The sequence below is a fragment of the Pleurodeles waltl genome, chromosome 9 (assembly GCF_031143425.1).
Source record: "Pleurodeles waltl isolate 20211129_DDA chromosome 9, aPleWal1.hap1.20221129, whole genome shotgun sequence".
Classification (NCBI taxonomy): domain Eukaryota; kingdom Metazoa; phylum Chordata; class Amphibia; order Caudata; family Salamandridae; genus Pleurodeles; species Pleurodeles waltl.
In genome coordinates, this window is record NC_090448.1 from 574,481,382 (window position 1) to 574,493,692 (window position 12,311).

Here is a 12,311-nt window from a genome sequence, read left to right on the forward strand (position 1 = left end):
CAACTTCAGTCAGTGGCTCCATTGTCTGTACCGGTTTGGGCGACCTTGTGTTTAACAGTAGTCTACACTGTTGCATTCAGCTAATACAGTTCTACAAGCGCGGTGAACTTCATGAGAGCGGATCTACTATAGTTACATTCAGCTTCTAGTTTGAAGAAAACAAGAGTTCATGTCCTTTAGCAAGTCAGCACACTGCACGTTTAGAAAAACACATTTAATATGAGAGCCAGGCAGCCAGGCCTCGACTCATGCTAACTAAAGCCGAATGATTTATTAGCAAAACCTTTACATATACCTATTATTAATAGTGTAAAATCGTATCATAACATAACATTTCAACATTATTAGTCTGTTTTATTAGTCCCCGTATATACTGACGGCCACTCCCATTGGGCACATTTCAAGCGCACTTTTTAGCAAAAACATATTAATACAGTTTCTATGTGGTGTTATTCTACATTAGTTCATAAACATTTCATTTTAATATTGATTATATAAGCTACGCTCTCTCAGTTACAATTCAATGCTCCGACTATCCACTAATCCGGTGTGGTGCCTCTCACCCAACTACTTCATTTTCAAGTCCGTGTCAGACTGTATATCGTTTTAGTCACCGCCATTGGCAGGATAACCAGTGATACTTCAGAACTGGCATAACCTGCATTTCATGCCCTGATGTTATAACCTTTGTGCCTTGCATTGTTAGGATAGCAAGTCTATCATGATAACTGCATAATATGCATATTAATGTTTTATTTAGGCCTTGGTGGTAAACTCTACCACGCCGGTGGAGTTTGCAGGATTTTTGGAACTTCATGCTCCGCTTGTAGTGGGGAGTTCAGCAAAAACTCTGCACACCGCCACTTTGCAGAGTTTACCGGTGCCTGCCTTTTCTTCAATCTTCATCCAGGTGCCATTCTAGACAATGAAAGCAAATAGTCAAAGTTAAGGTGACCTCCGTGGGGCTTTGCATTTAGGTTTTCTCTCCATTCTTTGTGTCCGTGGCACGAGACACCGACAATCGCTTCCCCATGCCTAGGTTCACCTGCCCACCAGCAGAGGTGACACTCCTCCCCTGCTACTGGCACGGCTAGGCATGTGTGAATGATGGCAGCAAAACTCGGCATGGAGAGCGTGAGCCCGCTTCTCTTCAAGCGGATGCTGCTGTCCCAGAAGGCCAAAAGACCAGTGCTGTTGTGTGGGGCCATCACCCTGAGCTGCACCCTCATTGTAGCCCTTGGTTTTACCTGCAGGTGAGGAGGAGATTTGAAGAGAGATAGGAGTTGTGGGTTGTGAGAAAGTGGCCATATAAATGAAATTAACAATGTTTTCCTCTTGCACGGGCAGCTAAATCTGAAATGAAAACCTAAAGTATGTATGAGACGTAAGGAGCAGGAATACATTCTACTGACCTCAGAAGACCAGAGTTACCAACATGGCTCATGTAATGGAATGCCATGTTTCCAGCCTGGTGCTTTCCTTCTGCAAACCGTTGTATTCTGGTACAGTCTGATTGGTTTGTGTAAAACTTTACTACAACTCCCAAAAATGCACTGGTGTGTTAAATGAACTCCATGACCTGGAAATATGCGTTAGCAACATGATGTCATGTGCAGAGATGAAGTGACATGACACTAATGCTAGGACAAGCCCTTGGTTAAACAAGATAGCAAATGTTTTCCAAGTCTCTGTGTTGTAAACTATGGCAGCAACGCAGCTTCCGGGCAGGTGCAAGTAACTCGACTAGAGCAAGTTAAAAACAACATAAGTCCATTACAGACAAATTTGTGCCCTGTTGGCTGGGAAATCACTCCACAGGTTCTAAAGCAGTGACACGTGGTTAGTGGTGTTTCTTTTAGCACAATATTTCCTGTCCTTTATTGAATTTTCCACCAAAGGTCTAATGTGGCTAAGGTTTGTGCCTGGGTACTGGGTGACAGCTACTGACACAGTCTGAAAGATGAGGCGGTCCTTGGTGTGCTGCTGAGATGTTTTGATTAGAGCATCTGACAGCGGGGCCTGCTACACTCCAATTACCTTTCTTCACTGCCAGTGCTTGCCCATACTAAATGCTTTCTTTAGGGCACACAATGTGACCAGTCCACCACCACCCACACACCCTTTGCAAAAAAATCTGAGTCCAAACTTCCTGCACTTCATGAGTCTGTGGTGTGAGCTGTGAGATTCATTCATTCATGGCACAGGTCGCCTTTAGCAAACCCACAGCATGAAAACAGACCCAATTTCGTGTACATGCTGCCCATCTACATATTAGGTGCACACTACTTTGAAAGCAGTAAGATGTGGGAGATATTTTTAAGTCTTCCTTGCGATCTTGTAACGCAGTGTCCAAGATCTGCAATTTCTCATGCTCATGCATTTGTGTGCACAGATAAGGCACAGTTGAGGCTCCCTCTGCCAAACAGCTTTAGAGTGAGTGCAGCATCCCAGTAGGAGCTCCATGTGGGGCAGAACTCTGCAGAATCACAGGGAGTTTTTAAGTAACTCCTAACTTCGCGGAATTCCACGGATTAGAACTCTGTGAGTTCCACCTATCTTTAGTTTTCTTCCACAATGTTTTGCAGCCTAATAGTAGCTTCCTTGTTGCACTCATTGTGATGTTTGCGTCAATTTCCTAGTGGCAAGGTAGACACTGATTTGCTTTATATTGGTCTATGATTTATGTATAATATACGTTATGTTTTTATACATTTTGGTGTAGAGACACTTTTTTGGTGTATTTGTTGTGTCACTGGTTTGAGTGTGTTGCACAAATGCTTTACACATGGCTTCTGGGATAAGCCTGAATGCTCTGTACCAAGCTAACAGGGGGTAACCCAAAGTAATCTTTGGTGTGCAACTGACTCACCCAGACTAGAATGGTGGATTATGCCTGTTTTAGGGGCATACTGTAGCCAACCAGAAACACAATTTCTAACACATATTACTCTAGGCATTTGTTATGCTTTAACTATTAAAGTCAAACAAAAGATTTATTTTAAAATTAGATATTGTGATCTTTGCTTTTTACAGATATTGAGGTGTAAGACAATTATATCAGCAATTGATTAAAACTTGAACACCAATTAAAGCAGTGTACGGTCATGAGTTATCCCAACCAAATGTGCAATAACTCATCTGACAAAGAATTCTAACTGAATGCCTTTGCATTTATGCATTAGTCAATAATAAGGCATGCATAACCAGGCCCTACGTACAACCCTCCATAGCATTTGAAAGTACCCAACACATATTCTTGAAATGAGCAGAAGTGCATGGACCATTAGAACAGCACTCATAATCTTGTTCGATTTGTGAGAAACTCAAAGAATATACATTTCACAACAATATATAAAGTCTTAGAATTTTCAATGAATTTATGGAAATAAATATCTGCATGTTTTCTCCAGTTCATATAGAAATTGTTGTTAGCTCCATGAGAACTCTTTATCATTAGTATATGCATGGAAATACACAGGTGAACAATGTATGGTAAGGAGAAGGTTTTCATTTTTACTTATGTATTGGCCACAAGCCTTTAAAATAAACCACAGTCTATCTCAAACATATGTCAGCAACTCACACAAGTTGTGCTCAGTCAATGCCTTTTATAAATTAAGCACTGCTTACGCTTAAACCTTCACTGGCAGCTAAGGTATGCACCACATATTTTTTACCATACTGAATTACAATTGTTAGTAGCACTATGTCTATCTTCAACACATATATATATACATACAGTCAATCTATACTCTGCATGATTGTGGGCCCTATGCCACCTGCAATTATCAAGCCAGTTATAGAATAATCTAAGAAACATAAGCTTGGATGATGTCATAAAAAATGTAATCTGAGTTGTCATCAGTGATGTCATTTAACGTGTCATCAATGATGTCCTCAATGTAATCTATTGTGATGTAATATGTGAGGTCATAAAGCAGTGAGGGTCAAGTGATAGTTAAGTCAGTAAATATTAGCTGGTCAATTTCAGCATTTATGATTTTAAAATGATAGTTTATGTATTATTTTAACACTTAACTGTAGCATCACTTCAACATTTGTGTAAATTTATATTTTTTTTAAATGTAAGATAAAATCGTAATACTGTATCTAACTATAACATCACTGTAACCTTTGCATTTTTCAGTGCAATGATTTTTCATATGTTGTTTGGAGAATCTTTGTTGATGACAATATAATATAAACCATGGTGTAATCTAAATATCAGGTTTTTGAGTTCTATTTCTCATTATGAGGACTTCTGAGGAAAACAGAAAACAAGATATTTTCATTAACACTTTTTGACACTCTTTCTGGGTGCGCAAAATGTATTAATCACAGGGTAGTTTTACCTTAATCAAGGAATTCACTTGCAGTACACCTATTCATAGTAGAGGAAAATATCAGTTTTCATTAGATTAAGTATTGTGCAGATTTGTGGGCAATCAGCTTCATGACCAAGAACAAGAGAAAGTCACTTTATCTACCCATGACACACTCTTCATCCTTTAAACTTGGTACACCTAGACATGGCTTTCCTAAACAATGAATGGCAGTTTAACCAAATCCAGTCTAATCTTTTTCAAGGAACACAATTCTTTATGTATTGATAATACACATTTATGGTGGATTAATTTGAAACAAAACAGAATTGAATATTCTACAATGAGTCTTTGCATCCTATTAAGGACTTTTGTCTTCACATTTCACATGCTCCAATTATTTTCTGACATTGTAACGAGGAATGACACAGAATTCAAAATCCACTGGTAAGTTTACAAAACTACTGCTTTTTGGTTTTATATCAATTTCCTTTGGATTAGTGACTGATTTTAGGTGGAATTTCTGCAGGATCAAGGTGAGAAATAGGAACAGCTCCATCCGAGCCAGTCCCTCTCCAGGACAGCTCCGCTTCCCTATAGACAACAAAAAACAACTCTTACTACAAAATATGTTTAATTCAAATATTTACGACAATCATTTCTTTACATCTTGAGGGGTTTGGCATTTATTAGAGTGCTGCCAGAAAATATCTTCTACCTGTTGTTCAAAGGCCATGACTACTTTAGTTCTGCTCAGTTTTTGCTGTGTATGTGTTTTTAGTTCTTGATTCTGACAAGTCAGTGGAAGAACAGTCAAGGCTTAATGTTTGGTAGTTGGTCTGTTAAACCAGGGGTGTTGGGGGGAAGCTCTACACTGTGCCACATATGAACTACTATGGCCAAAAAAGCTCCTTCAAGCATTGTGGGGAAAACACCTAGTGGTAGTTTCTGTCATTACTTCTAACATTACTCCACATGCTCATGTCCAGACATCCTTACCTCTGGACCAATGTGGGTCCTAGAAATGTGCCTTTAGTGTGGAGGTCAAATTCAATGTTCCATGTTAAAAATTTCCCTTTTAAGTGTTCTCCCTTTTTCTATGTGAGACTCAACAATGGAAACAGTGGCTGTCTGCTCTAAAGTGAGCAGTCCATAGCAAAATATTCTCTAAATTGGCCAGCTATTACTTGATTCTGGTTGGATCATGACTACTAGAACATGTTCCTGATCAAAGGAAGCAAAGATACAGATGGCTGGCACATTCTCCTTTTCTTGGCAGATTTTCCATTACTGACCTACTTTATATCAGACCATTATTCTTGAAGGTGTTGAGGATTTGGCACCTCAGTTACTGTGTGACACAAAACAGTACTATGTAACAGAGCCTGTTCTTCATTAGAATCTACAAATCAATTTAAGATAGCACAAGTAAAGGGTAAATTTAACACAATGATACACAAGATTGGGCTCCTTTTTGGTAAAAGATAAGCTGAAAAATGTACGCTGCATTAATGATTTTTTGGTGAGAATATTTTTAAGTGTATGGGGCAGTGTCATCACATGGGGCATGACTGTGGACCCAAATTCAAAGTGAATGTTACATTCAGAAATGGATTCACACCTGGCAGTGCTGTCACTACAGTACTATATATGATGTTCAGAACAATTGCATGTAGATTTCCATTAGATAATAAACCTACATCAAAATGCCTCCTTTGAACTATACAAATCTGCACTCAAAGCTCTAAAACTAAAAATGTAATGTTATTGCACATAACATTAAATACATAGTATATGCTTACATTTGTGTGTCATATAGGTAGAACACTATGCAATGTATAGATATACTGTGTACCATTCCAAATAGGGGGAAGGTAAAATGCTCACACTTGGCCATAAGCTCACACATGCACGTGCACGCACACACACACACACACACACACACACACACTAGACAGGAACCATAAACTAAAGCACTAAATACAGGCAGATTTAAAGCTGATCTCTCTTCCTCCTTTGTCATTTGTGAGTTTGGAAATAGAAGAACACTGGAAATGTTGATCATCCTCAGGGGGGAACTTCACTGTTGATAAGGACATTATGGTCAACTTTGTGGTTCACCACAATGTTGAACTACACAATAGAGACATAGGTGGTAGCTATTGTCCCTAGCATCAGACCCAGATCACACCACATGCTGCCTCCAATGGAGAAGAGTAGCCTCTCCTCTATATGCCCCCAACCAGCTGCATGGCCTGTCAGTCCAACAAATCACAATTATCAGACCAAGTAAAGTAATTCATGAGTACAAGTACCAACACATTAAAATACATGAGGATGTTTTGTTTGTGGACAACATCCAGCCTGCATTTGGGGAAAGAGGAGTCAGAAAGAGGAAAGACCCTCATACATCAGCAGCAGTAGTGCTTTAAAATTATTTTTAGGAAAAGATTGCACAGGACATGTGCAGGTATGCCTGGGTGGTACTGAGATGAAGATCAGGCCAAATCCAGAAGAGGATCGTCTAGGCCACCCTCATGTCCACCTGATACCTATACTATTGTAATGTGGAAAAGAAAGTCAACGTCTAGGGACCACTCCAAGGAGCCAATAATGTTTTCCTCAATTGTTATTTTTTTATCAAAAGCCATAGGGGTAAAAAAAACACGAAACTGTCAATGTGGTACAACATCTGAAATAAAAATAAAAAAACTGTCAGCTCTAGAAGGACCAATAGACCTCTAAGGTGAAAGCAGTCACAGTCCTGATGTAAGAAAAGGAATCAGCGACAGGTCTTGGGGCGTTATGGTTAATTGTAATGTTTCCACTCTACATTTGGCAATCAAAAAAAGATACAATGTTATTGTAGACTAGTGATCACCCCCACTATAAAAAAAAAACATATGACCTTTGAGATGTGTCAAGAAAACAAAACATGACCCTAGCCCTTTCCTTTCCTGCTTAGGTTCTAGTAGGAGTATAAAGGGTGCTAAAGAAAGGCCACAGCTGATTATGGCAGATGTCTTAAACTTTGGGAAAAACTTTGGGATACTTGAGACTAACTTACTCAGTTTGGAGAGTTATGCAAAGAAAATGTTTGGCTCGTCATGACTAAATGACCTGAACCGGACAAATACCTGGATAACCTGTCTAAATTGCCCAACTCTCAGAAATCAGTTGATTGTAAGGGTAACTCCACTACCATTTTGGAATAAAATCCATTACAGTGCTGTGAAACATCAACTATAGGGCAATCATGCTAATGATGCTTAACAGCTCCAGGGGGATCTAGTTAGGAGCAGGGGGCAATGAGCAAAGCTGCAGAGTCTTAGGCAAACTTAATAATGAATATTTCTCATGTTAATAAATTTGCTCCTGCCTGTGATTCTTTATAATTGCCAAATGAGGCAACCTCCTATGATTATTTTAAAAGATGCTCCAGTTTTACATCGCTCACAAAGAGGATTACTTCAATTTAAAAATAAGGTTACTCACTGATTGTATAATTAGCTCAGTGATATGTGCTGTTAGCATCATGATGATAGAATGACAAGAAGAATATCATGGGTGGGTAGAGGGTGCAAACAGGGCAATGGGGTCTGCATTGTAACAACATTTTGAGACTTAGTGCTTGTGAGAAATCTATTCAGAAAGCACCAATATGTAATGCCTCTACGCAGCAGGATCAAGGCACTCCCATGCGGTTCTTTTATAGGCCAACTGATTTTTTAGCCCCAGTGAAGGAACAATAAGCCCTGACTGTTTTCTCAGCACTCCCATCTTTATAACATGCCAACTCGTAGCAGATCTTGCCACTGGATTAGTTAGAATAAATAGAGTGACTCAAACATACAACCTAAAAATAACCTACAATCTGCAATCAGGTTCAATCATTACATGTTTCGCGACAAGAACAACAGAAGTAGCGTATGCAAATGATTTTATAACTGATGGGGTAGGAAGGCCACATGAGAGGTTTAATTTCACGTCATGGAATATCGCTGCGCTCAAAACTAAATTAGATAAACCTAACTGGATTGAATGAATTAATCGATTTAATTTTATCTGTTTACAAGAAACTTTGATGCTTGACACTTACCATATTGATGGTAACATTTCTTATTTCATGCCAGAAATTAGCTCAGGATCAGGACATGTCAAGGACATATTGTTGATTTTATTTGTGTTATTGCCATACAAGGTAGTGTAGACTAATTTGGGTTATCAAACCTTCAGCTCTTAAATTTAAGGAGAAACGGTTGCCACAAAATAGTAGTGGATAAGGTGTATAATAATGCATTAGTACACAAAATGTGGTACCCATACATAATATCAGAAAATCTTTAAAGGCCTGCTACAAAATTGCTACAGGGAAATCCATTCATTTTATGGGCTGGAGATTTTAACATTCATCTTTGTCTTGGATGTGCCTATCAGATATATCACATTTCAGGCACTATCCACAAGGCAATGGATTGAATGTTATATTCCATTATAGTGCACACTTAAACTCATAGTAATATTTGATTCATACTTCTATCTAGTGATATTGGACACTTTTAGGTGGAGAGTTGTACACACCATAATCCATAAAGCCGGTTTATTCAATTAGAGGAATATTATTTCCCACTAAGAGAACTTTATTCATGGAAATTAGTAAGAATAAAGTGTGTTATTCAAGTGGGATCAGGTTAATCCCAACCTTCTGCTGGGACATTTATTAAGTAAGAGAATGAATGACTTATTAGAACATTGGAGTACTGAATGCTCCATTGAAGACAATGAAGTGGTCAGGGCTAATAATGGCTGTTCCTACATTCCAATGATTTTGTTTATGTTCCTCTCTTTTTAACTTAGAACATTTTACCCTAAGTAGGTGGAATCTTCTGATAGCCTTAGAGCCCTTCTGCCTTGGACTTTACTATAGGCTGTGTTCTATATATGGGGCACTTTCCCTGTTTGCGCAACAGTGCACCTTTCAAATGGTCACTTGGCATAAACAGGGACAGTGTACTGTACGAAAATGAATGCGATGCCCCCAGGACAGCCGTGAGATTGAGTTGCCCTTGGGACAGCACATTTAAGTGAAATGCAAAGCTGCTGCTACAAGGCCACTTCCTGTTCCACAGTACAGATGCCATGCCCCCATGCATATGGGGGAATGCCCTCTCATGATAGCAATAGCAATACATGTGCGCAAGCAGTATCAATTTTACAGAAGGGGACATACAGGAATCTGCGGCCCCTCCTGTCATACCATTGTGCCCCGGGGACACACAAAGCAGGCACACACACATCCATTGTGCCCCCAGGGCACAATATATTATACGGCTCCTGTTGGTACTTACCTTTCCCTCGTTAGAGGCCCTTGTCGCACTTGAACTCAGGGACTTTAAAAACTGGTATAGCCCATGGCGGCAAGTTATAAGGCTAAATTGTGCTGCCTAGATGATTCTGCATCTATTTTGCAATTAATGAATTCTTTCAATATGCTGTGTGTGACTATAAAACAGACAGGTTCAATAAAAATTTGAGTAGTGAAATTAAAAGGATGGTTTAACAGTTCCTGCTGCTATGCGCATAAAAGGTTGATGGTCGCCCTGTAAAGTAAACCTCATAATATTGACTAACAAGGACAGGAAAGCCAATATTATAGAACAAGCATAGGATAAACTGGAGCTAGTGAGTGCCATCAAAGACAGTTGTGCATTTTATGTCAAGACAGGAGGCTAGCATTATGCATTTATCCTTTTATTCGCCACTTCCAATCAGCACGTCTTGAAAGCTCTATATTAGAATGAACTATGACAACATAAGCAAAAATAACTTTTAGTCAATAAAACTCCCCAGTACTTCACACTCCCCTTCTGTTTGTTGCTTCTGAGCAAGTAAGTATATCTCCAGTATCTTGTCATTTAGATAACGTATTATACATTTTCTTTGTTTAATATTAATTGTTGGATTTACTATAATGCTTTCTTAAAGGGAAAGTTGTCAGAACCCAATTTATGGGATCTGTGTTAAGTTTATTAAGCTTAAGTTTTACTTTAAGTATAATTTTTCTGTACATTTAACTGTTTTTGTAGTAAATAACATTTAGAAGTTTTAGGTCAGGTAAGTATTGTTCTTCTTATGAGTATGGGGGTAGAAGTCTGAATATGCACACTGTTTTCTCACAAAGTGCTTGTTGCTGAGCCATTACAAACATGTGCTTGGTTCAAAACCGCTGCACAAACTCTTTGACAAATCTGTGAGACCTGCCTTGTTAGGCGATAACAATAATTGAGATTGCGAGTTCTGAACAAGTGTTTAACTTGTACGCGGCTTGGAGAAAGCTTGGAGTGTATAAATACTTAAGTAAGATATTTAAATGTGTTATTCATTTTATTGACAATGTCAGAGATAAATACAGAAAACGATATTCAGGAGGAGAGAGTGAGAGAGATTATTAGACAGGAATTAAAAGAGAGTATGAAAGATTGCTAGGAAATATTTTATAGAATAAGAAAAGAAAGAGAATGGATGATGGAGAAGAGCATTGGGCCATGTCTGAAGAAAACAGTTCTTCAAATAAAGGTCCAGGTGGCAAATGTTTATGTAAAAAGAAGCATTTAATGTAGAAGAGGTCTCAGTATCTTAAAAGTTTGGAGTCCAACGCAACTCAAAAGTAAAGGTGAACTAAAGCGGCACAAGTTCAAAGTAGGTTAACGCTGCTAAGGATTTCCATCATGAAAAAAAGAGGGAATGAGATCAATTCAGAATGGGCTGAATATATATTTGACATGGATTATGACAAGGGAGATATCATTACTGACACAGAATTTAAAGACTGTAAGAATTGCTCACAAAAAACCTGAAAGGTTTAAAAGATCCCCTAGGTCAGAAAAAGTTTGATCCAAATGAAATTAGACATCCTAGGAGTTCTGAATGCTTGCCTATGGGTCAAGTTGAGAAATATATAAAGAGAAAAATTAAAAAACCTCTGGAAAAAGAGGAGAGAAATATTATAAAGGCAGACTATTTAAAGCCTATAACTGGAGAGAAGGTCACAATGACCCCACATTTAGACCCAGAGCTGATTACCTATTTGTTTAAACTTGGACAAGACCGAAGAAAGGTTCTAGAGCACTCGCTAAAACAGTGTGAGGATAAACTATTGGATGTTTTGGGTCTTCTAACCAGTGTGTTTGGTTTGGTAGAGGATGCATGTATTAATGGAGGAAGTACAGATGAAGAGCTCCTCAGAGGTTGGAGCCAGCAAGTGTTTTGTTTTCCAGGAAATGACAATGCTAGCATTGTAGCTGAAAGGAAGAAAACAGTTATATTTTGAATCAGCCCACATTTGGGTGATCTAGCCAAAAACAGAAAGTGGAAAGGATACTAGAGGACTTCTCTTTGAGGAAGATATGGTAAAATCTTTATGGAAGTTTGTGGCAACGTTCACAACTTTGAACACAGCACAATCCTCCATGCGTAAAGTATTTAATCCAAATAATTTATATCAAAGGGCTGCAAAGAGAGGGCAACCTTCCAGCTGAGGATATTATAAGACCCAATTTGGCTTTGGCAGAACAAATTACAGAGGAAATCAAGCAACATCAAATTTCTATCCACAAAGAGATAGAGGAGGCAGATCTTCTAGAGGGAGAGGACAACAGTCTTCCTCAACAGGTGAGTATGGAGGTTACTTCTGGTTTTCCATTTTTAAAGGTGGGAGGAAGGTTGAGATTTTTCAAGAGAGTGGCAAAAGGTATCGCAAGACAGTTGGGTACTGACAGCCATGTATGGTTTCAAAATAGAGTTTGACAATATTCCTTTTCAGGGCAGAGAGCCCAGAGAACTACAGTTCAAAGAAGAGCACGAAAGGATGGTAAGAGAAGAGATAATTCGAATATTAGAAAAACCTGCTATAATTCAAGTCAAGGAAGAAGAAAAGTTTTTTGTAAGCATGCCAATTTTAGTAAAAAAGGGTCAGTCATAAATGTCTGT

The 12,311-nt window shown here is 38.7% G+C and overlaps 1 protein-coding gene across 1 annotated transcript in view; it reads right to left on the minus strand.

Moving 5' to 3' along the window:
• Positions 1-3,020: 3,020 nt before the first annotated feature.
• Positions 3,021-12,311, minus strand: part of LOC138259677 (cytochrome P450 2A4-like) — a 489,119-nt gene continuing 479,828 nt past the window's right edge. The window contains exon 9 of the mRNA XM_069207551.1: positions 3,021-4,916. Within this exon, the coding sequence (XP_069063652.1) occupies positions 4,720-4,916 (197 nt within the window). The 3' untranslated portion in view covers positions 3,021-4,719. The remainder of the gene's footprint in view (positions 4,917-12,311) is intronic.